Source organism: Oncorhynchus nerka, linkage group LG9a (assembly GCF_034236695.1).
Source record: "Oncorhynchus nerka isolate Pitt River linkage group LG9a, Oner_Uvic_2.0, whole genome shotgun sequence".
NCBI lineage: Eukaryota > Metazoa > Chordata > Actinopteri > Salmoniformes > Salmonidae > Oncorhynchus > Oncorhynchus nerka.
The window spans coordinates 45,801,205-45,824,844 of record NC_088404.1 but is presented as its reverse complement, the minus strand read 5'-3'; the positions used below and the strand labels follow the sequence as shown (position 1 = coordinate 45,824,844).

At 42.8% G+C, this 23,640-nt stretch overlaps 2 protein-coding genes across 2 annotated transcripts in view; one reads left to right on the top strand and one right to left on the bottom strand.

Annotated features, from left to right (window-relative positions):
• Positions 1 to 10,912, bottom strand: part of LOC115134408 (transmembrane protein 117-like) — a 62,921-nt gene extending 52,009 nt beyond the window's left edge. The window contains exons 1-2 of the mRNA XM_029668340.2: positions 10,521 to 10,912; positions 8,759 to 9,065 (exon numbers count right to left, since the gene is read on the bottom strand). Coding sequence (XP_029524200.1) covers positions 8,759 to 9,038 — 280 coding nt within the window. The 5' untranslated portion in view covers positions 9,039 to 9,065; positions 10,521 to 10,912. The remainder of the gene's footprint in view (positions 1 to 8,758; positions 9,066 to 10,520) is intronic.
• Positions 10,913 to 11,759: 847 nt separating this feature from the next.
• LOC115134410 (twinfilin-1-like) lies at positions 11,760 to 23,573 on the top strand. The gene is made up of 9 exons (XM_029668343.2): positions 11,760 to 11,869; positions 13,234 to 13,314; positions 13,529 to 13,707; positions 18,337 to 18,432; positions 18,750 to 18,854; positions 21,150 to 21,275; positions 21,667 to 21,817; positions 22,019 to 22,140; positions 22,447 to 23,573. The coding sequence occupies exons 1-9, from the start codon at positions 11,845 to 11,847 to the stop codon at positions 22,609 to 22,611; spliced, it is 1,050 nt and encodes a 349-aa protein (XP_029524203.1). The 5' UTR covers positions 11,760 to 11,844; the 3' UTR covers positions 22,612 to 23,573.
• The last annotated feature ends 67 nt before the right edge of the window (positions 23,574 to 23,640 follow it).

The window sequence follows — 23,640 nt, the reverse complement described above, 5'->3', positions numbered from 1 at the left end:
TCAGGACTTAATTTAATCAATCTATAGCCGACATACAGCCTTCAGATAGCCGACCTACCACAGCTTCTCCTTTTCCATCCCACATACGATATAAACAACCCAATTCATTTACTTACTGTTGGGTCTATAACTGTGTGTCCTGTTTTGTGGTATTGCACCATCAAGTGGTTGTTTGTCCACTCAAACACATCCAGAACAACCATTACTGCCCTCCTTAGAGACCATAAAACAGATAACTTCCCTTTAACACAATCCCACATGGGCTGGATAGGAGAGAGAGAGCCCTGCTTCACTCCGCCTGGATATCTGAGTTCACACTGCAGCCCCGTCATCCATCACACCGCCAGCTGTGTTACACTCGCCACGGGAATTACCATGACAACAGCGCCAGGGTCCCCAGAGCTACAGCCCACGGTAACTACAAGTCTTCCCAATAAATCAGACACAGGCGGACAGATGTGGCAACTCGCCCTCCTCTCTCTCTCTCACCTTCCCGTTCTCCCCCCTTCCATCTCTCTATCCCTCCCTCCACTGAGAGATGGAAGGCAGCACTTCCAGCGCCTGGCGGAGGCTGCTTCAGAGACGGCTGACTGGCCGAGCTAAGCTACTGTCAGAGAGGCTTGTTAAATCATTTCCCCAGTCATTTATGGCAAGGATAAGAGACTTCAATCATCCTAAGTAACCAAGCAATTTCCTTTGCCCATTTCATTTGTTTGCCTCCTCTCTCTCTCGCTCGCTCTCTCTCTCACACACACACACAAACACCTGGACCGTTTTAATCTTTCATTCATTTTTTTGCTTTTCATTGTCAGAATACAGTACTAATGTTGTTACGTAAAGATCAACATTTGGTGAAAGCGGGGGTTACCTATTCATGTTGCAGTGTGGATGAACATCTTCACTATTTACAATTGATCTTGGACATTAAATATTCTGAGAAAGATAATGTGGTAGAGAATGTCCGCGCAAAATGCATCAAAAAAACGATTTGCTCTAAAACAACAACATGCCTATGTAGAAAGATAGTGGCACATTCCCCTCTGGCTCAATGCTCTGCTACACACATCAATATTACATTTACAACCCATCAGTCTCAACACAGCTGCAGTCTGCTGGTCCATGTCTTAAATGCACTGCTGTAAACCACATTAAAATCATAAGGGCATTGTTCAGTCCTGGCACTGGTACAATCCTCTGGTATTTAGTGTGAAAGGCCAGCATCTGAGGGCAACTAATAGAGGGAGGTCTGAACTGAACTGTTTCTGTATATTAAATAGAGGATACAATGAGGAGGCATAGGGTTATATACATTATATTTCACAGAGGCGCGCACACATACACACACTTAAACCCACACGCTCAAGCAAACTCTGACACTTGGCCACCAGTAGCACCACACACAGAACAATCTTACCCATAATGCACCACTGTAACAACATGTGACAGGAACCAGGTGGCATCCCTGAGACTACAGCTACAGCCAAGGATCAGGATCAGGCAGGAGGAGCAGTGTTTAAAAGGCGAGGGCGCTTTGCTTTAACAACAGAACAACCACAGGCACCATTCACACCAGGTCATTGACGTTAACTTGGAATTTTTTTTAATCCTAAATTGTCAAAGTCTAACAACAACAAGAAACTGGGTCTCCCATTTCAGTCTTTTCTCAAGCGGTTTATACTGTTCTGATTGGCGGTGTGAGCTGGAAAATCCACCACGATGACTCATATCAAAGAAGCCCTGTTCCCATAGTACTGAATGAAAGATGAATGATCTTGGTTTGACACAGTAAAAGGTACTTCCATGGTCAGTGGGATAGGCTTACTCCTGATAGGATGACTGGACTAATCCTAAACCAGGACCATTACTCTGCTCAATTTACAATGCTAAACATTCCCTGGGAACGCAAGCCTTGGAAATCGCACAGGAAACAAAGTGGCAGACATTATGTTCATCTGAAACTGGTGCGGCACAACAAAGAATGAGAAGCGGCTTCTATTTGCATTATCTTGATGAAAAGGTGCCTTGTTTTACGATGAAAGCTGGAAGCATTAAATACTGAGTGCTGGATCAGGGAAGACGGGGAACAAGTATGCTGGATGTACTGTACAACTACTGGTCAACCTGAAGAAGCACCGTGATACCAAAATGTTGGTGTTTTTTTTACCCTATAAATGACTGGGAGGATATACATATGGAGTGTGTGACTCTCTTTGATTTTATAGTTTACAGTTTATTATCCCTTAGTCAGCACCTATACACTAAATCATTTTATCTGGGTGTGCGCCAGCTCATGCTTTTTATTACCTACTGGTTAACAACACAGACGATGCAGAATACCAAATCTAATACAACCTCACATGGGCAGATAAAACCAATTCCCCATGTCCTCGTTTGAATTTTTTAAAAGGTACAGAGGCAGCCAAGATCTCACTGAATGGCCAGAAGACATGCCACTCAATGGGAGAGCACATAGCCTTGAGTGGCTGGGTGAAAGAGCATAGGTTGTCCATGTGTCTGGGAGGTAGTCTTAACCCGCATAGTCTGTCACGAACCATCCATCACCTTGCGCTGTGTGCAGCGTGGCTGGCTGTGCTATCGGAGAATTAAAACCCAAACCCCCTCTGCTCTCACCACCTCCTCTCATTCCCCTTGATAGCAGCCGACGTTATTGCTAACACAACAAAAGCCGCGAATATTTGGAATGGGAACAAAGTATTGTGTCACAAATGGATTCATGTATGAGTGTGTTCCGGTTAAGTTGCGTATAGTCCTCTGTGAAGAAGCCATATCGCCAGTGGGAGGTGGTGTAATTCACCGTAAAATGAGTGGTTGTGATATCCTGATTTTTCTAGGTCATCATAATGATAAATGATGCAGCGGAATGTGTCAGCAAGCAAAACAATCTGTTTTCCATTTAGTTACAAATTGATACTAATATCAGCATGAGTAACGCCATCTATTATGCAAGAAAGACAAGGAGCTTCATTTGGAAAAAGGAAATACCAGTGCTCAGATAAAGAGCTTGGCATTTACTGTACAAAGACTCTCATTACTATATAATACTTTTGTCCTATTTATTCTTTATAAATAAGATATTACTGTACATGTAGTGAAGTAGGTGTGCATGGCTACACATCATGTGCCTGTGTTAATGATACATCATGGATGATATCATGGATGATATCTCTTCACACAAAGTCACCGTGGGCATCAGTGGCTCTTCTCTGTGCTCTGCTTGTCACTGATTTTTAGGATTACATAACCGCGTTGCAAATTTGTTGTGCTGAACGCCCCTTTGTCCCTCGCCATTGCTCTTCATTTTCAATTTCTATCTCTCCCTGCTTCTCTCTATCGCACACTCACTCAATCCCACACATACACCATCTGTTCCCTCTGCACTCTGTGCTCTGTGCTGCTCTGCTCTGTGGCCTGTGAAGTGCATTAGTCCTACCTGTCTCCAGCTCTAAAAAGAGAGAGCCCAGCGAGCACATTTGGTTCCTTGGAAGTTGTGGGAGCGTATGTTTTTGGTTTCACATTGGTTGTGGGAACGAAGCCATGTGTTTCCTGACCAGTAAAACATTCTGATAACAGGAGTGAACATTTCACCTGTTCTGGGAACGTTTGTTTTTAGGTTGCAGGGGGTTTCTCAGAACAAGTTTTCCTGGGAGTTTAATTAACGGTCTGATAATTAAAATGATAAGTTATTTGAAGGTAGTTAAACAACATTCTGAGAACATTCTCTAAATGTTGTGAAAGTTTTGTTATGGTTATTATTGAACAATTACTTAACACTAAAAACAACATTTTAAGGCTATTTGGAGGTTTTTGGATATCTTCCTTAAAACGTTCACTGAATGTTTCAATAAGACCTTTAATAACACTGCTAGCTAAGTTTGGGTTACAAAGCTGTTCCTTTTTGTCTAATCAAACAGACCCCATTTCAAAGGAAACAAGCACCATTAAGAATAGGTGTGGCCAATTAGTGGTCGTGGTCATCACACATGAACACACTTTCCAAGATACAGAATGTTTATGTTTTTAAATAATATTCTGAGAACGTTCTCTGAAGGTTACTAAAGTTTTCTTGTGGTTTTTATGGAACGTTTTCTTCATGTTCTAACAACGGAATTTAAGAGCTAATTTATGTTATTGTGAAGATTTCAAATTTTTAGAACATTCCCAGAACTAAATTTAAAAAAAGAGAGCCATACCCAGCTAACACACAACATTCTGAGAACCATATGTTTCTTAGAGGTTGGTGAGAGTGTGGTTGTCCTATGGTTATTTTGTATACAACCTTCCCATAACATTTCCTACAGGTTTTCTTGTGGTTTTATTTCAATTAATGTTCTCAAATTGTTCAGAGAACTTTAAGAAACAACGTTCTTCTGTGGGAATTTCAGTACAATGTTTTCCTCATGGTTCTATTTAAAGCCATGTTATCAGAACATTCAGAGAATGTTAAGAAATAACGTTCTTCTGTGAGAATTTCTATACTTTTCTGCATGGTTCAATGTAAAGTTATGTTCTCAGTACATTAAGACAACGTTCCACAACAACCACAAGAAATCATTAGTAACAGTCCCCCCAAAAATCGAAGAATGTTATTTATAAAAATATGCGTTCCGTTCTCAGCATCAACAAAACTATCTATATCTTGTTAAGTGTGTTCAGGTGTGGTGACACCCACTAATTGGCCACACCTGATCTTAATGAGTGCTTGTTCCTTTGAAATAGGGTCTGTTTGAATAGACTAAAATGAACAGCTTTGTATGAATTAAAAAAACAAGGCATACTAGCTCCATCCTGGTAGTGCACTGGACTAATCCCATGGATAGAGAGCAGAAGATCATAGGGTTAAATCACACTGACCCCGTGCCACAACAAAAACAGAAATGTGTTTGCATGATTAATGCCTAATCAAATTAATTTCCATGTGTCCTATCGGTGCTTGGAGTTCAAAACTGTTGACCTTATTTTTTTTCTCCCCCTAATCAGTAGTTTGTCTTGTCCCATCACTGCAACTCCCGTATGGACTCGGGAGAGGTCAAGAGCCATGCATCCTCTGAAACACAACCCTGCCAAGCCACACTGCTTGCTTAACTTGGAAGTCAGCCACACCAATGTGTCAGAGGAAACACCATACAACTGTGTCAACGTACATACGCTGGCCCGCGTGCGCAATGTGACAAGGACATCCCGGCCAGCCGGCCAAGCCCTCCCCTAATCCGGACGACACTGGGCCAATTGTGAGTCGCCTCATGGGTCTCCCGGTCACAGCCAGCTTTGACACAGCCCAGGATTGAACCCAGATCTGTAGTGATGCCTCACACACTGCAGTGCCTTAGATCGCTGCGCCACTTGAGAGGCCCCTAGCTAGCAGTATTATTAAAAGTCTTATTGCAACATGTTCTCAGAATGCCATTCCTAGAACATTGTGGTAAGGTTGTATGCAAAATAACTATAGGACAACCACGCTCTCACCAAGCTCTAAAAAATATATGGTTCTCAGAACATTATGTGCTAGCTGGGTTTGAAAGGATTATAATAGAGACATGAGGTTTGGACCACAGGAGATTGGAGGCACCTTAATTGTGGAGGACGGGCTCATTGTAATGGTTGAAACAGAATCAATGGAATGAAATCGAACCCATTCCATTCACTCCATTCTAGCCATTATTATGAGCCGTCCTCTCCTCAGCAAACTCCTGTGGTTTGGACCATTGGCTTTCTCAGAGGATTATCAATTAACAATTAACATATTATCTTACCCATTGGTCAAAATATTAGTTTTTGATTGGACATATGGTTCTCAGAACGTTATGTGCTAGCTGGGAAAGGAGCAGACAGTCTACTTTGCTTTCTGTTCTTTCTGTATACCCTGAAGCCCTGGGCTTTAAGTGTAGAGCGCTGACCTGAATACACTGCCCTCAGAGGAAAGCCACACTGAGTACCGATTGAAGACCACGTGACAAGATTCCTAGCAATTATGAAAGATCAACAGAACTGTAGGGCTGTAAAAGCATTAAAAGATGCCTGCTTTTGTGTAGGAGTAAAAAAGCTAAGTGGATTCAAACTCTCACATTTAGTTCATATGAAAATTAACAGTGGAGGCATCCAGGTATAAAAAAAATAAGTAATTCAGAGGATAATTCAATAGATTAAGGCTTGGAAGATGTGGAAGGACAGAGCAGCTATCAGAAATATACCCATTCATTAGCATAGAGGAAGCATAATGGGAATTTTCCCTTTCCCGACTTAAGTGAAGACTACAATTCTATATTTACCGAGCAGCAGCACATGGAATAGTCATGGTCCCCTCGGATTCTATTTATGCTCTGTGGAGACAGTCAGAGACCGGAGAGACTGTAGAAAGATCATCCACGCTGTGACCCCACTAATTATAGGCATTAACATCTCATCTGAGGAAGAAGGCCCGGCCAATATCCCGGGTTAAGTGAGCGGGAAATGGAAGGAGTGAGTTACAGGAAGTCATCTGAGCCCTTTCACAGGGTAAACAGAGGAAGTGCCAAGGAAGGGTCACAGTCAGTGGCAGGTCTGTGATATGCAAAGGAGGGAGGTGGGTGGGTGGGTGGGTGGGTGGGTGGGTGGGTGAGAAGGGAAGACAGAGGGGGTGGCAGGGAGGTGAGAAGGGAGAAGTGGAGGGGGAGGTGTATGTAGTCTGAAAAGGAAGGAGAAAGGTAACAGAGTGCTGCTGTACTGTGTGGCTCAGTTGGCAAAGCATGGCACGTGCAATGCCAGGGTTGTGGGTTCAATCCCCATGGGGGAGCAGTACAAAAATGTATGCATTCACAACTGTAAGTTGCACTGGATAAGAGCATTGGCTAAATGACAAAAATGTAAAGTGTAAAAAACATGTGGAAGGGGTGGAGGTATAGGTGGCATGGGAGTGAGGAGATAGGGGGTGGTGTGGGAGTGAGACAGAATGTGTGAGGTGACAGAAGAATGGAGGAGTTGAGGCTGATCAAATGCAGTAGAAGAGGACAGGAGGATGGAGGAGTTGAGGCTGATCAAATGCAGTAGAAGAGGACAGGAGGATGGAGGAGTTGAGGCTGATCAAATGCAGTAGAAGAGGACAGGAGGATGGAGGAGTTGAGGCTGATCAAATGCAGTAGAAGAGGACAGGAGGATGGAGGAGTTGAGGCTGATCAAATGCAGTAGAAGAGGACAGGAGGATGGAGGAGTTGAGGCTGATCAAATGCAGTAGAAGAGGACAGGAGGATGGAGGAGTTGAGGCGGATCAAATGCAGTAGAAGAGGACAGGAGGATAGAGGAGTTGAGGCTGATCAAATGCAGTAGAAGGTAGAAAAGTGGTGGTATAATGTGTGTCAGTGTTTAGGATAGCAGGTGTTTCCCACATCACAAAAACATCTCATGAGAATGGATGGACTTTTCAGTTGTGTTTGTAGTAGGGCTGAACCCATTTAGTTGACTGGACGATTGTTTGATCTATAGGCTGTTGGTCGACCAAGATTATTTTAGTCGATCGGTGGCAAATATATATTTTTTAAATGTTATGACACATGATTCACTCCTGTCTCAGTGGACTAATCCATTGCGGAGGCCGCAGGGATGGCACACCAGTATCACCAGTAGTACATTTACTGTTAAATACCATCATTTCTCATCTACAATGTTTGTTTGGTTACGGTCATTTCTGTTAATGCATTCAATATATTATTACAGTCTTACCGTTGTCATTGTAGGTGTGGACACGTTGTTTGCAAAGCCCACAACCTAGGCTACACTTGTGAGAAAACATTTGTCAATTTATTCATTGTCTTTTGGTTGGAGTGCTCCTGTCAATGTTTAGTAAGGACACGCATAGAAGGGGGCCTAGTCTACCTGGCCTGCACGCAAATGTAGACCTATAAAATGTACCCATTTGGGGATCTGATAGCATTTCTGATTGTCATTACTCACCACCACTGTGGAGCTTCTCAAAGTCATTTTTTCTTCGCCTCAAACAGCAAGTAAACAAAGTCTGTTTTGCATCCATTGAGAATGACAATAGTTCCTCAAAGCAGCCTATTTGAAAAATATTTCCAGCCCTCTCTCTTTAGATAACAACTCAGCAGGAAAAGGGGGGAAATGTCATGCTCTGATCCGGTGGAAATGTCATAAAAAAAAAGGTCTACCTGATTACTTCTTATCTCTTGCGCAAATAGTTTACGGAAACTCTGAGGGCCCAGAATATTTTATACAATGTTGCAAGTTAGCTGTAGCCAATGTGATGTAAAGGATATTTTTTTTTACCTGCGGGCTGCAAATGTTTTTATTTTAGCTATTTTTACATATTGGCAAAGGCAATAGAAGTGACTTTTAGATTTATATAATTTTCCTTTAGATATAATTTTGATTAACCACATGACATTGATTTCAAGATATGAAGACTTTATTATAAATCAAATGAAACTGTTCCACAAAAAATGTGCATATTACAAAATGTGCAATCATCAGTAGATGAACCAGATCAGTAGAAATAGTAGGATAACGTGGCACTCCAAATGGAAAAGGTTGCCGACCGCTGGTGTAGCCTATTACCGGCAACTTCAGGAGCTTAATGGCAGAATCAAACATAGGGTGTGTCTATATATGGAAAAATACACGTTTTCAAATTTCAACCAATCTATTGGTCGAAAGAACAGACAACTCTCGGTCGACCAAGATTTGTTTTTAGTCTGGGACAGCCCTAGTTTGTAGGGCTGCATTCTTCATTAAGGCGCGCATGACTTACCAAAGAGCCTGCGGTGGAATATGAACTTCCCGGCAAACATTCCGGTGACAATGGCCATCAGCCACGACATGACTTTCAGGACGCTCCATCCTCCGCCAGGGTACTTGTTCACTATGAAGGAGAAGCAGTTTCCCACCACGATCATGTGAGCCTCCGTCTGGCTGTGGGAGACAGGGTCCTCGGCGAAGATGAGGAAGTTGCAGAAGGTGACGAGGTAGGCCACGAACAGACGGGACCATGGGTGCTGGAAATAATAGCGGAAGCAGGGATCTATATCCATCTTGAAGGACCCCAAGCCACAGTCCACCTGAGGGAGAGAAGATCATTGCCTGAGTGAAATCCACAGTGGATTACAATGGAAACATTTCTGAGATTATAGAGGAAATAACAGATAAATCTGTCCAGATTGGTATTATTCTAAATTCAGACTACTCAGAATATTCTGTACTGTGATCATCATACCAAGAGCAGGACAGACAAGCAGTCCGTCATCCAGACTGAGATTATCTGAGAAAAACGTCAGGGAGAGGTCCTAACTCCCATCTATCAGTCTGCTCAACAGTGCAGTCTCAGAGCTTCGTCATGGTCGTCTACTCCTCAAAATGGTGTCCATTTCCATTTATTTTCTAATTTATTTTCTAATTTCCTAATCCATTCATTTGCCAGGGATGCCCTTTGATTTCAGAGGTTCTCTAGAGACCCTTCCCTCAATCAATTAGATCATGTAAAAATACAGTGTCACACAAGGAAGTCTCTTGGAGCTCACATTAAGTGCTTAGTTGCACATCCCTCAGATTTAGCACCATCATGCTGATATTTTGGTTCCACTGCCGGGCAGTGCTTGGGTCAGTTCCCAGCAGGACAGTAAACCCTCTGTATTTATAAATCTGTCGCCTATTATTCATTCCAGGACTCCACCTCATCACTTACTCACCCACTAACCCACCCATTGACTGCCTTGCCTTTTCTGGGCGCTCCCAAATCTGTCCTCTTCTGCCTCCGACCCGGTTTCCTCAAATATCCACACTGGGAATGTGTATGATCATGTAAGGCCCCAGATTAAGAGCAGTGTCAAACTGGGCTATGTGGATATTACATTTCACCAGCATCATGTTTGTCTTGCTGTAATGTGCTACCTTAGGTGCTGTTGGTGTTATATGGCTCAGCTCACAGTGGATGGTCTTTTAATCAGAAGAGGCAGAGTGAAGCATCCCTCTATCAATCATTAGGACTGAGATATGATTCCTCATCTATGTGATGATGTAGATTGCTCACTGAATAAATCAAATAAATCCACACCCCTTCCACGCAGCATGTTTTTCTTCTGGACCACCTTAAGAAATATGCTTGCTGCTGTACTGACCAATAAGAAGGACGTACATAAAAAAACTACAGGAAATCCAGTACACGAGATCCATAACTGAAGTGTCCCCTTCTCTCCCTCGTTCTAGCTATTTCTGGTTCTCATGTGAGCTCAATCATTAAGTCGATGAACACATGCATCTCCACATCGTCACAACAACAACGATGCTGTGGTGTGTCTGCTAATGTCACGGCAGATCTAGTCCATCTCAGATAACACTAGATCCCTATGCTTTAGCAACCCCGAATGGAATTATCTGATTACACAACTGAAACCTAACCCTTTCACAATAATGGTGTGCGCAAGCCATCTACATATAGATTTCATGAGAAAGCATCCAATGTACTTTGATATGGGTAGTCTACATGCACGCCACGCACACGTACGCCACGCACTTACCCGTTCCACGCTGCTTTGCGTTTCCCTCTCAATCGGTATTGTAAGGACGAGAAGCCCCGCTCGGCTCTCTCTCCTGCCTCATCAAACCCTGCGAGCCGACAGCGGCGCTCTAATCGTCGTAACTACGAGAGGGGTAAACACGGCTGGCTCGGCTGTGGCGGGATTATCTATGCGACCTGTTGTTGCTAAAACAGAGGCACCCTCCAAATCCTCTGCCATTGTGCTGGCTGTCCATGCAGCGGCGGGGCAGGGCAGCGAGGCGCTGCTTTGTCAGCACTGGTCTCTGTCTGTGGTGATGACGCTGGAGAGGCGCGCTGTGGATATATGCTTCTATCCGAACGACGCAAACCATCAGTGCGTTGCAATGTAACAAACACATTGAGCTTCCACTGGTGGCAGGGTGATTTCCCTAATGCGATATTTATTTATTTCCTTATGAAATCTGTATTTATATCAGGAGGGGATGAAATCAGCAGAGGAAGCATTTGAAAAAAAGTATCGTGGTACTGTACCATTCCAGATGTTGTGTTAAGCAGGCTTTCACAGCTATGTCCTCACATCACCGAAAGAGGACAAATATTTCATAGGTTTACACTAGGACGCAACTTGAATTAATCCAAACATCATTTGCACAACAAAAGGCAAATATTTGCAATAGCCTATTGGAGTAAAACACAATTATATTGAATATTGCATGATGCTTTTTAATTCCAAAGGCAACTTTAGGCTAAACAATTGAATCCATCTACATATTACAGTCCCCTGCCAAGGCTTTAGGATGAGATAACTGAGCCTACAAAAAAAATATGGAAATCACAGATGTGGGCCTGTAACAAAGTTCTTAGTCATTGCAATGTGTGATACATCTAATTTAATTGAATGTCGCTTATAGTTAAAGTTATTGTCCACTGCCAAGAAATAGCCTACTGATACTGATTATAGGCCAAATGTGTAGACTCGTATCTACAGCTACTAGGATACAATGTAACAAATGTGACATGCCCCTCAAACTAGACTGTAGCATATAGCCTATAAAATAACTAGCTCCTCCGTTCCAGATTGTATAGAAAACGATCCGACTTCCTGAATCATGAGGTAAAAGTATCGTATGTATATATATATATATATATGTTTTTTTGTTGTCATTTGAATAATGCAGGAACGTAATAAATAAATTCGTGTGTTTTAAGTCTTATCGTGACATATTGAACCACGTGACCATGCTGATGATGACGACATATGAAGTTACTTTAGTCAGCTTCCTACTTCCTTACCCTGGCTTGGTTCTCTCCTTCATCTTCCTTTCTTACGATAAAAAGACAAAATGTCCCACCAAACGGGCATACAGGGTACCTATTTCAGTTACATTCTGTTGTTGCTTTCTTGGCATGTTTGAACTGTATATATCTCAATTGAAAATCTGTTTTTAATCGATGTTAGAGCAAGCTCATTTGAAGTGCGGATTCCTGTAAGTAGCGACTGTAGCTAGCCAGTTAACGTAAGCGAGCTATCTGTGATTATTGATTTGATTTTCTGCTAAGAAGTAGCAGCAGTAGCAATATGTCCAAAAACAATGGCCAGCCATATCTGCTCCAGCCTCTGCTCAAGCGAAAAATAAACATGTTTTTCAAGCTGGTCATTTTGGCTCGGGCAACGCCTTCATTGAAACAGTTGGCGTTCAAATGTAAAATGGTCCAGACAGCCGCAACCTGAACCTTTCAGACGCACTTTCACATAGAAAATGAGCTCACTCACAGCCTACACCAAATTATCTGAATGCTTTCAACCCAATGAAAGATGCTTTTGGCCATGTAGCGCATGTGGACACCTGCTCATCACACATCTGATTCCAAAATCATGGGCATTAATATGGAGTTGTTCTCCCCTTTGCTGCTATAACAGCCTCCACTCTTCTGGGAATGCTTTCCACTAGATGTTGGAACATTGCTGCTGGAACTTGCTTCCATTCAGCCACAAGTAATACTGATGTTGGGCAATTCGGCCTGGCTCGCAGTCGGCATTCCATTTCATCCCAAAGGTGACGATTTTTACCACTTCAGCACTCAGAGGACCTTTTCTGTGAGCTTGTGTGGCCTACCTATTCACGGCTGAGCCGTTGTTGCTCCTAGATGTTTCCACTTCACAATAACAGCAGACATTTGACGAACATCCTATGACGGTGCCACGTTGAAATTCACTGAGCTCTTCAGTAAAGCCTTTCTACTGCAACTGTTTGTCTATGGAGATTGCATGGCAGGGTTCTCGATTTTATACATCTCTCATCAACGGGTGTGGCTGAAACAGCCCAATCCACTCATTTGAAGGGGTGTCCACATACTTTTGTACACATGTTCATTTTCATTTGCACAGGTATTAGGCTACTTAAACAGGTAACGTTAGATGGTGTTGTGTGTGACATTAATGTAGTTTTCACAACATGGGTGCCTGAGGATCCTATTCACAAAACAGGTTTATATGGTAACCTTGACAACGTCCATCTAAATATTAGTGGTGTGATCCAGTCTGTGATCGGCTTAACCCTTTGGGGAAGGAGATTGCTTAAGGTCGTATGCATTCATCCTATGTTGCATCCTATGTTCTCTGTATGTTCTTATGTGAGGGATAGGCCAGTACTAGGATGGTGTCCTAGATTTCAGTAGAGGCTTCTTCCCATAATGCAAGAAACAAACCCACTTAACATCTATTTTTCCAGCTGGTAACGATGTGAAGGATGTCTTTGCCAGTGCAAGGAGTGGAAACCAATATCGACTCCTAAAGATTGTGATTGAGGATGGTAAGAAGTGTTTATTTTTCCACCAATTTGATCATAAATAAACAGATCTAAAGTTTGCCCCGAAGGTTGTTTCTTTCAAGGGTAGGCCTATATTTCAGATCATTTTTAGAAGAAAAAACAGTTACCATGATTTAGGAAAGCCCAACCGATTTAATACACCAATATTACGCTTTCACTTTGAAATGAATGCGCAACTACTGAATTTGTGTTGCAGAGCAACTTGCTTTGGGCGTGACCAGGCAAGCATCAAAGACATGGGACCAAGAGTACGACTCATTAGTCCTGCCTCTACTAGAGGACCACATGCCATCTTATATCCTGTACCGACTGGACTCCTCCAACAACCAGGGCTACGAGTGGATCTTCCTGGCCTGGTCACCTGACCATTCTCCTGTAAGCAACTCACCTGACACAGAGTCGTCAACTTCCCTGTTAACATAAGTTCCCTCTGCAAATTATGTGGCACAGTTGTGTCAATGACACAGGTCTCCCTTTACATGCTCACAGTGACAACGCAGCCTCTCAGCAGATTTATTTTGTGTAGAATAGCTTACTTGTAAAAAAATATATTATTTGTCACATGCTTCATAAACAACAGGTGTAGACTAACAGTGAATAGTTATTTATGGGCCCTTCCCAACAATGCAAAGAGATAGAAAATAATTTTTTTAAAGTAATAATGTAATAATTAACAATAACTTGGCTGTATACACGGGGTACCAGTACAGAGTCGAGGTAATTGAGGTAGATATGTGCATATAACTAGGAATAAAATGACTAGGCAACAGGACGGATAATAAACATTAGCAGCAGCGTATGTGATTAATAAAAAGGGTTAATACGGATAGCCCGGTTAGCTATTTGAACTATTTTACTAACTATTTAGCAGTCATTGCTTGGGTGTAGGAGATGTTCAGTGTCTTGTTAGTTGCAGTCTTGGTGTATTGGTACTGCTTGGCGTGCGGAACCGTCTATAACTTGGGTGGCTGGAGTCTTTGACAATTTGTAGGGCCTTCCTCTGACACCGCCTGGTATAGAGGTCCTAGATGGCAGAGAGCTTGGCCCCAGTAATGTATTGGGCCTTACACACTACCCTCTGTAGCACCTTGCGGTCAGATGCCAAGCAGTTGCCATTCCAAGACCAAATCAAATTGTATTTGTCACATGCGCCGAATACAGCAAGTGTAGTAGACCTTACAGTGAAATTCTTACTTACAAGCCCTTATCCAACAATGCAGTTTTAAGAAAAAATAAGTGTTAAGAAAGTATTTACTAGGGCCTCCCGGCTGATGCAGTACTGCAGCGCCAGCTGTGCCACCAGAGACTCTGGGTTCGCGCCCAGGCTCTGTCATAACCAGGCCACGACCGGGAGGTCTGTGGGGCGACGCACAATTGGCATAGCGTCGTCCGGGTTAGGGAGGGTTTGGCCGGTAGGGATATCCTTGTCTCATCGCGCACCAGTGACTCCTGTGGCGGGCCGGGCGCAGTGCACGCTAACCAAGGTTGCCAGGTGCACGGTGTTTCCTCCGACACATTGGTGCAGCTGGCTTCCGGGTTGGATGCGTGCTGTGTTAAGAAGTAGTGCGGCTTGGTTAGGTTGTGTATCGGAGGACGCATGACTTTCAACATTCGTCTCTCCCGAGCCCATACGGGAGTTGTAGCGATGAGACAAGATAGTAATTACTAACAATTGGATCCCACGAAATTGGGGAGAAAAAGGGGGTAAAAAAAAGAAAGTATTTACTAAATTATCTGAAGTAAACAAGAAAAAGAGAAAATTATTAATGAGCAACAATAAAATAACAGTAATGAGGCTGTACCGGTACAGAGTAAATGTGCGGGGGCACCGGGTAGTTGAGGTAATATGTACATGTAGGTAGAGGTAAAGTGACTATGCTTTGATAATAAACAGTGTAGCAACAGTGTAAAAAAAAAAGGGGGGGGTCAATGGAAATAGTCCGGGTAGCCATTTGGTTAGCTGTTCAGGAGTCTTATGACTTAGGGGTAGAAGCTGTTAAGAAGCCTTTTGGTCCTAGACTTGGCACTCTGTTACGACTAGGGTGGCTGGAGTGTTTGGCCATTTTTAGGGCCTCCCTCTGACACCGCCTGGTATAGAGGTCCTAGATGGCAGGAAGCTTGGCCCCAGTAATGTACTGGGATGTACGCACTACTCTCTGTAGTGCCTTGCGGATGCAACCAGTCAGGATACTCTCGATGGTGCAGCTGTGTAACATTTTCTGAGGACCTATTCTTGTGGGGGAATAGGCATTGTCGTGCCTTCTTCACGACTGTCTTGGTGTGTTTAGGACCATGACAGTTCGTTGGTGACATCAAGGAACTTGAAACTCTCAACCTGCTCAACTACAAACCCGTCGATGAGAATGGGGGTGTGCTTGGCCCTCCCTTACCTGTAGTCCACGATCATCTCCTTTGTCTTGATCACATTGAGGGAGAGGTTGTTATCCTGGCACCACACGTCCATGTCTCTGACCTCCCTATAGGCTATCTCGTTGTCGGTTATCAGTCCTACCACTGTTATATCCTTAACAAACCTAATGATGGTGTTGGAGTCATGCTTGGCCATGCAGTCATGGGTGAACGAGGAGTACAGGAGGGAACTGAGCACGCACCCCTGAGGGGCCCCCGTCTTAAGGATCAGCATGGCAGATTTGTTTTTGCCTACCCTTACCACCTGGGGGCGGCCCGTCAGGAAGTCCAGGATCCAGTTGCAGAGGGAGGTGTTTAGTCCCAGGTTCCTTAGCTTAGTGATGAGATTTGTGGGCACTATGGTGTTGAATGCTGAGCTGTAGTTAATGAATAGCGTTCTCATGTAGGTGTTCCTTTTGTCCAGGTGGGAAAGGGCAGTGTGGAGTGCATTGGAGATTGCGTCATCTGTGGATCTGTTGGGGCGGTATGCAAAATGGAGTGGGTCTAGGGTTTCTGGGATAAAGGTGTTGTGAGCCATGACCAGCCTTTCAAAGAACTTCATGACTACAGATGTGAAATTTACGGGTCGGTAATCATTTAGGCAGGTTATCTTAGTGTCCTTGGTCTGCTTCAAACATGTAGGTATTACAGACTTGGTCAGGGACAGGTTGAAAATGTCAGTAAAGATGCTTGCCAGTTGGTGCCAGCATGCATGCATGCTCGGACTACACGTCCCTGTAATCCTTCTGGCACCTCCTTAATGCACTTATTAATGAAGCCGGTGACTGACGTGGTGAACTCAGTGCATCGGATGAATCAGGAACATATTTGAGTCCGCTAGCGAAACAGTAGCTTAGCATATGCTTCATTTGACCACTTCCTTATTGGTCGTGTCACCGGTATTTCCTGTCAGGAGTTAGGATATAGTTATGGTTAGATTTTCCAAATGGACGGCGAGGGAGAGCTTTGATGCGTTTCTGTGTGTGGATTAAATATGATTTAGAGTTTTTTTCACCTCTAGTTGCACAGGTGACATGCTGGATTTCAGTTTCCTGCATTAAAATCTCTGGCCACTAGGAGAGCCGCCTCTGGATGAGCATTTTCTTGTTTGCTTATGGCCCTATACAGCTTGTTGAGTGCGGTATTAGTTTCGCGGCCTCGGTTTGTGGCGGTAAATGGACAGCTACGAAAAATATAGATTAAACTCTTAGTAAAAAGTATGGTCTACAGTTTATCATGAGGTGTTCTAACTCAGGCGAGCAGAACCTTGAGACTTCCTTAATATTACAGCTGTTGTCATGAAAGAGACACGCACGTCCCCTTTGAGCTTACCCGCCACTGCCGTTTTATCCTGCCGATGCATAGTAAAACCAGCTAGACGTATGTTATCCGTGTCACTGTTCAGCCACGACTCAGAGAAACATAGGATATTACAGTAGGTCCCATCGATAGGATAGTCTCGAACGGAGCTCGTCCAGTTTGTTCTCCAGTGATTGTACGTTTGCCAATAGAACCGAGGGTAGAGGCGGTTTATCTTCTCGCCAACATAGTTTTGTCACGGTGCCGTCTCCTTCTCTTCCGAGTCTCGGGGATTAGGGTCTGGACCGGAGTGAGCAGTATGTCCTGTGTCGCTGACTCGTTGTGAGTAGAAAACTTCAATCAAATTGAGGTTAGTGATCGCTGTTCTGATGTCCAGAAGTTATTTTTGGTCATAGGAAATGGTGGTTAAAATCAGCTATAACACACAAAATAGCATAATTGGTCATTCCAGCCATTAGTGCTCAACTATTTGTTAGCCTATGTGTAGTTTAGCTGTAGTGTAGTGCAAATGGGACATTTTAGCTTTTGGCCTGCTCTTTATGCAGGTAACATCACAACTGTTGCAAATTGATGTAATGACTTGGTTCTCATTCTCAGAGTAATAAACTCAACGGACACTTTGAAAGCGTCTTCCTAGACGGTCAATACAGCTGCATTCAATTATTTGCACACACTATATACCTTCCTCCTATAACCATTCACTTCTGGTGTAAACCCTCTAAACCTCAGCACTCCCTCAGTGACATGAATAAGTATATTTCATATTCTCAGAACCCAACTACAGAGAATGAAAGAAATTGAGCCCTACCTGATTGAATGAAGTGGTTCAATTAAGACTGAGGAATGTTGCAGGGACAGGAGGATAAATGCTGTGGTAGATAGAGTGTATAGACTAGCATAGCATCCTATTCTAACAGACTGGGCAGGGCTCGACATTCCTACCCACTATCCGGAGGCGGCGTGCCACGGGTCCAGGCGTGTCTGGAAATCTGCAGAGGTTTCAAAACACACAAAGCACATGTTCTAAGACTGGAACATCCCAAATGGGCTGTGTTCATCTGGTGCTGATCCAGGCACAGTTAGCTATCCCCTGGAAAAAGAATGGAAGCATGTGTTGAGTTAGCAAGAAAAGAATAAAGAATTGTGTTTGAACAACAAGAGTAAAATCACTGCAATTCATTGATGAAATAGAAAGGGGATGGAATAGATGCATGTTAAGAGGCTGCTTTTCCAGTACCCCTTGGTGTGTTCGCTAACACATTCTATTTCAAACAGGTGCGACATAAGATGTTATACGCTGCTACCAGGGCCACAGTGAAGAAAGAATTTGGCGGAGGACTAATCAAAGATGAGCTCTTCGGCACCACAAAGGTTGGTTAGATTATCTGTGTGAGATTGGCTTGTGAAATCCTCTTACTCCGAGGAGCTGGTTTGCCGTCTGCTTTGCCATTCAACGGTTATTGTAATCGGAGGTGTCCTTTTTCTTCCCTGCTCAAGCGGGGGCATAAACATTGAAGAACGTTCCAGTGTGAGATTGCTTTAAAAAGCTCGTCAGTAATTTGGCATTCACATTATCACACATATATAAGATGGAGGGTCGACTATTGTTAAATATGTATTGTACATGAATAGTAGTTGTGTATGTAGATGGCTAACTGGTATGTGGTCCACTCTCCCCGCTCCCCCAGGAGGATATGTCTTTGAGGGGCTACAAGAAGTACCTGGTGGCCGAGGCAGCACCGCTACCACTCACTGCTGCAGAGGAGGAACTGAGGCGGATCAAAATCAGTGAGGTACGCGCACACACTCACGCAGAGAGAACGGTATTCACACTTCCTGTGATGTTTAAAAGTCATTCTGTGTAAAAGTTGTTTTGTTGGTTTAAAGTGTTAAATGGGTGTGGATTCAAACCTTTTCTTTCAACTAAGACATGTATTGTAGGCAAACCTGCCTTAATATGGAAGGAAGTTAAAGCTGATGAAATGAGTGGTTCTGACCACTCAGGACAATTCAGAGCACCTGCACAATAAACCCATAGCATCTGCTTTTCATTGTGTTCAATCCAAAAGACACCGTGTTGAATATTAATGACGGTTGGTGATACCCCTCCCTTCCCGTAGACCACAATGTCAGCAATACAGCGGTGCATAATGCCGACCTGGCGCGAAGAGTCACTGGAAAGGTGCTGATGCGTTGGAACTGCAGGATGTTGGCAGATATGACTATTAGTCCCGTATGGGTCGAGACTCAGGTTTATAAATGGGTTGTTTTTGACAGAAATGTCATGATGCATTGTAAGCATAGATGTTGTCTCACTGAAGCACAGGTCTTGCACTAAAATGTCATTCGTCAGCCTATATGAGGGGCCACCCTTGAATGTTGATGATGACTGATCATTCAATACTTTGCATTGATTCTGCATGGGAGAGCACTTGGTCAAGGTCACACCACTGTGCCTGTGCTTGGCCCCACTGATAAGATTGGGGGTTACACTGCTATGTGATAGCCCGATGCTTTACTTGCCACTAATGATGACGATGCTAGTTAAGTGCGCTTTTGTCTGGTGTTTCGATTATAAAATGTGATTAACCAAAAATAAGTAACATATAGTAACCTGTGCGTCTATTTTGAAAAGCTCGGCCTCAACTCAAACCACGGCGAGTGTTCTTTAAAGAGGAAACAACATTATTGCTGTGCAGAGTTCACCCTGTCTGTCACAAGACTTGTCTCCAACTCCATAAAAGGAATTAGTCTGAGAAGCAGTCCGTCACGCTCCTAAATACAGCCAGTAAAAAGCTAGAAGGGAGAAAACAGGAAGTAAGGGTAGTATTTCTCCCAGTTGTTGAAGGAAGATAATACCAACATTAATCTGTGTGGGAGGAAAGTGGCTTTGAAATGTGCCTGGAGAGAGAGACTGCCTTGACTAAGTAGTTGGATAAAACCCACAATCCTTTTGGTACATGAGGTGGGTGCACCGCATGTGCTGCTCAATCATGTGTATACAACTGACAGCTGTTCATTCAAAGAGAACAAACAGAGCACTAAAAATAGAGGCCATCCATCAGTATAATCCATTTCCAGTCTTTCAGGTGATTTAGAGGAAGTGCCTCATCCCTCCAGTCTCTCCCACCAAGATATAGAAATATCAGCCACATGAGTCATTATCCCCGATGTGGAGAATTTGAGAGGGGATGAATGTTCTATATTCTTTTTGCCTGGTATTTGCTTGATATTAATTTTAAGGTGGCCTTGTCTTCCTTAGGAAAGAGTTATTATGATCTCTAAGGGACTTCCTGGTTAAATGATAATATTGATTGAACCACTTGCGCTACCACTAGTGGGCTGCGTGTTGACTATGGTAAAGGTAAAGTTGTTTTAGTTTTTTCAGTCAATTTCGTGCTGTCTTCACAAGTGTGGTGAATTTTCTAAACTCTTAGTACAGTGTTTGAAGACGTCTTTCACCACATAACCATTGATCCAAAAGATAAGTTTACCGGGAAATACCATGAACATTGATTTAATCACCAAAACACAACATCTTCTGAATGTGTTTGTGTTGTTTTCAACCAGTTAATCCAATAGCAAAAGAAGCAAGATCCAGTGAGCACCATAATTCATTGGACAGTGACCATCTCAGATTTTTAAAACTTGCTTTGAAGTCAAATCTGTCTAGTCATCATTATAGTAGTTCAGTATATATCATACTTTGTTTCTACTTTACAGACATTTTCATGATGTAGTTCTCAAAATCTGTAGTAGACCAGTTTAAAATCTATAGTAGTCTGATTAAGTAATAGTAAAACGTATTTTAACAAATGCGAAGAGAATCATGTCAATAGTGAGCATTGCATTGTGAAAGGCAATTACTTTATATGAACAAGCTTTGCGATGTGAAACATGTTTATAGATAACACTGATTTTAAGTTGTGTGAAAAAGTGACTGATTTTGTGTCAATTGAAAATGTGCGTAGAGTTTTGAAACTACTTTTTTTTGATCGTCTTGTTTAGAGTTTTGTACTAAGAGTTGTGAAAATTGCACCAAAGCAATTGAACAGAACTGTACAGTTTTCTCTGTGCTGTGTGTTCAGGTGCAGACTGACATCAGTGTGGACACCAAGCAGCAGACACTGCAGGGAGTGGCCTTCCCCATACATGGAGACGCTGTCGAGGCGCTGGAAAGATTCAAGGACAAACGAGTCAACTACGTACAACTTGTAAGTCCTTCTTCCCCCTCTGTCGCTTTTCCAGGTGAGTCCGTTGAGAACAAGTTCGGTTTCTTCTTTAGACTCAGGATTCCCTTCAGAATGACCAAGGAATTTTGGAGTCGGGAGTTTTATTGAACGGTACAATGTGGTTCTCTTTTTGACCAAAGCGTCATTGTCAACTCTCCTCGTTAAAATTCAAGGGCTGGTGTCACAAGATCAGATTTGGGGACAAAGGCATAATTGTGACACTTTGAGCTGGCACTGCCTGGTTCTCGCTCCTCTTTCTCTAAAGTCATAATGAGCAGGTTATCAAAAGAGCTATTCGATAAATCACACTTCATTAGAGGGTAATTTTCCAACTGTCATATCTGGTTAATTCATAATGGTTTCATTTCAATAGGAAATCGACTTTCCCAACGAGCTCATTAGGTTGTCTAACACTGAACCGACCGAGGTGAAAGATCTGCCCAAGAGGATCCCCACTGAGTCGGCACGCTATCACGTCTTCCGCTACAAACATTCCCACGAGGGAGACTACCTGGAGTCCGCTGGTAAAAAAATATATAAAAAATGTTACGTCATTTATTTTCACAGAGAAACACAACAGAATTGTAAGCAACTTAACACACCCAAGCGGTCATGACTTAAATCTTTCATATTTCACTGAAGTTAATCTTATTTTTATATTTCACAAAGTTCTATATCTCTTGATTGTGATGGGACATCTTCCATTGTTGTTTTCTCTTCTGCAGTGTTCATTTATTCCATGCCGGGGTACAAGTGTAGCATCAAAGAGAGGATGCTCTATTCTAGCTGTAAAAATCCCCTGGTGGACTTGGTTGAAAATAACATGCAAATTGACATTTTGAAGAAGGTAAGGACCAAAAGGCCAAGCTATTTTATTAGAATTGTAACACAACCAATACAAAGTGTTAGTAACATTTAAGTGTTCTCTGTTTATTTGGAGAGGGTCTTTCTTAGGGTTCAGGAAAGTATCAGTAGGTTCAGGTTTTTTGGGATAATTACATTTAAATTCATGAAGTATATTGACACTCCTATTCTAATTTTCCTCAGTGTTTCAATTTGGAATTGGAATTTCAGTTTACTTCCTGAATTGACTTCAACCCTGGTTTTGTTAACAGTCCAACTCCGCACTATTCATGTGTTTGACTGTCCACAGCTGGAGATAGACAATGGGGATGAGCTGACTGGTGACTTCCTGTATGAGGAGGTCCATCCCAAGCAGCATGCACACAAGCAGGCCTTCGCCAAGCCCAAGGGACCTGCCGGGAAGAGGGGCGGACACCGCATCACCAGACCACCTGGAGATGGAGAAGAGAACTAAACGAACATCACCGCCCCACACACACACATGCTCCATAATGGAACATTCCAAGTGATCATGGAGGGAAAGCTTATTTGACGCAACCTTAAAGCCCATCCAGAGACTGAACTATGCACTCCAAAGGCCAACTTAGCTGAGACACACACTTGAGAATATCCGTTTGTAGCCTGTCAAATGTAAAGTTCTATGAGGGCGTAACTGCATTTATTCGCAAAGTATTTTACTGAACTATTCAGAGGTTAGAACAAGTTGACTAGGAAAGGTTTTTACACTGTTGTTGCTGAGACAAAAATATGCTAGTGCAACTAATGTGAATTTGTGCCAATGTGACGAACCCTCCATGAGTTGTTCACATGCTTGCATTCCTCTTACAGTAGGTCAATTTGTTATGCGTTTCCTGTCCCCAAAGTTGAGACGTCTCCATCGCTATGTGTGCACAGCTATGAAGAGGTCTAACCCCCCCACAAAAATATCATATTTGCTCACATCATTCTTCATTTTAATAGTGCAGTTTATTTTTTATATTGGAAATTGTTTTTGATATAATTGTGGTTTACATAAAACACATCTGCTGTGAAATGTACTTTTCTATGCAAGTGCTGTACATACATGTGATTTAAAGGTCTTGTCTGTACTGATCATCTATCTAGTGTCAACGAGGGTCAAGTGACAGAGACAACAGGGGCTTCCAGTATTTCACATTATTGATGCATCTCAGATTACTCCTTCAGAGGAAGCTAAGTTGCATATTGTGTGCATGCAAGGTGAGAGTCCCAGAGACTGGGAAGGGGATATCAAATGGAATTTGTTTCTGCCAGTCACTTGTCTACTGATTATTGTAAGGCAAACCACTAGTTTAACACCTCATATTTGGACAAGGGAATACCTTCTCATGAGAAGTGTCATGTTTGGTCTTAAGTTGTTTAAGTTTTTAAAAGGAAAATAAAAATATTTAAATCACACATACTGAATGGCCTATATTTATTTTTGAAATTACATATACTTGTCCAATGATATACTTACAGTACA

Coding starts and splice junctions, on each gene's coding strand:
- LOC115134410 (XM_029668343.2), top strand. CDS start 11,845: ATGTCCCACCAAACGGGCATACAGG. Junction 18,433..18,749: donor AGCTCTTCGGCACCACAAAG/GTTGGTTAGATT, acceptor CCGCTCCCCCAG/GAGGATATGTCTTTGAGGGG. Junction 22,141..22,446: donor AAATTGACATTTTGAAGAAG/GTAAGGACCAAA, acceptor GACTGTCCACAG/CTGGAGATAGACAATGGGGA.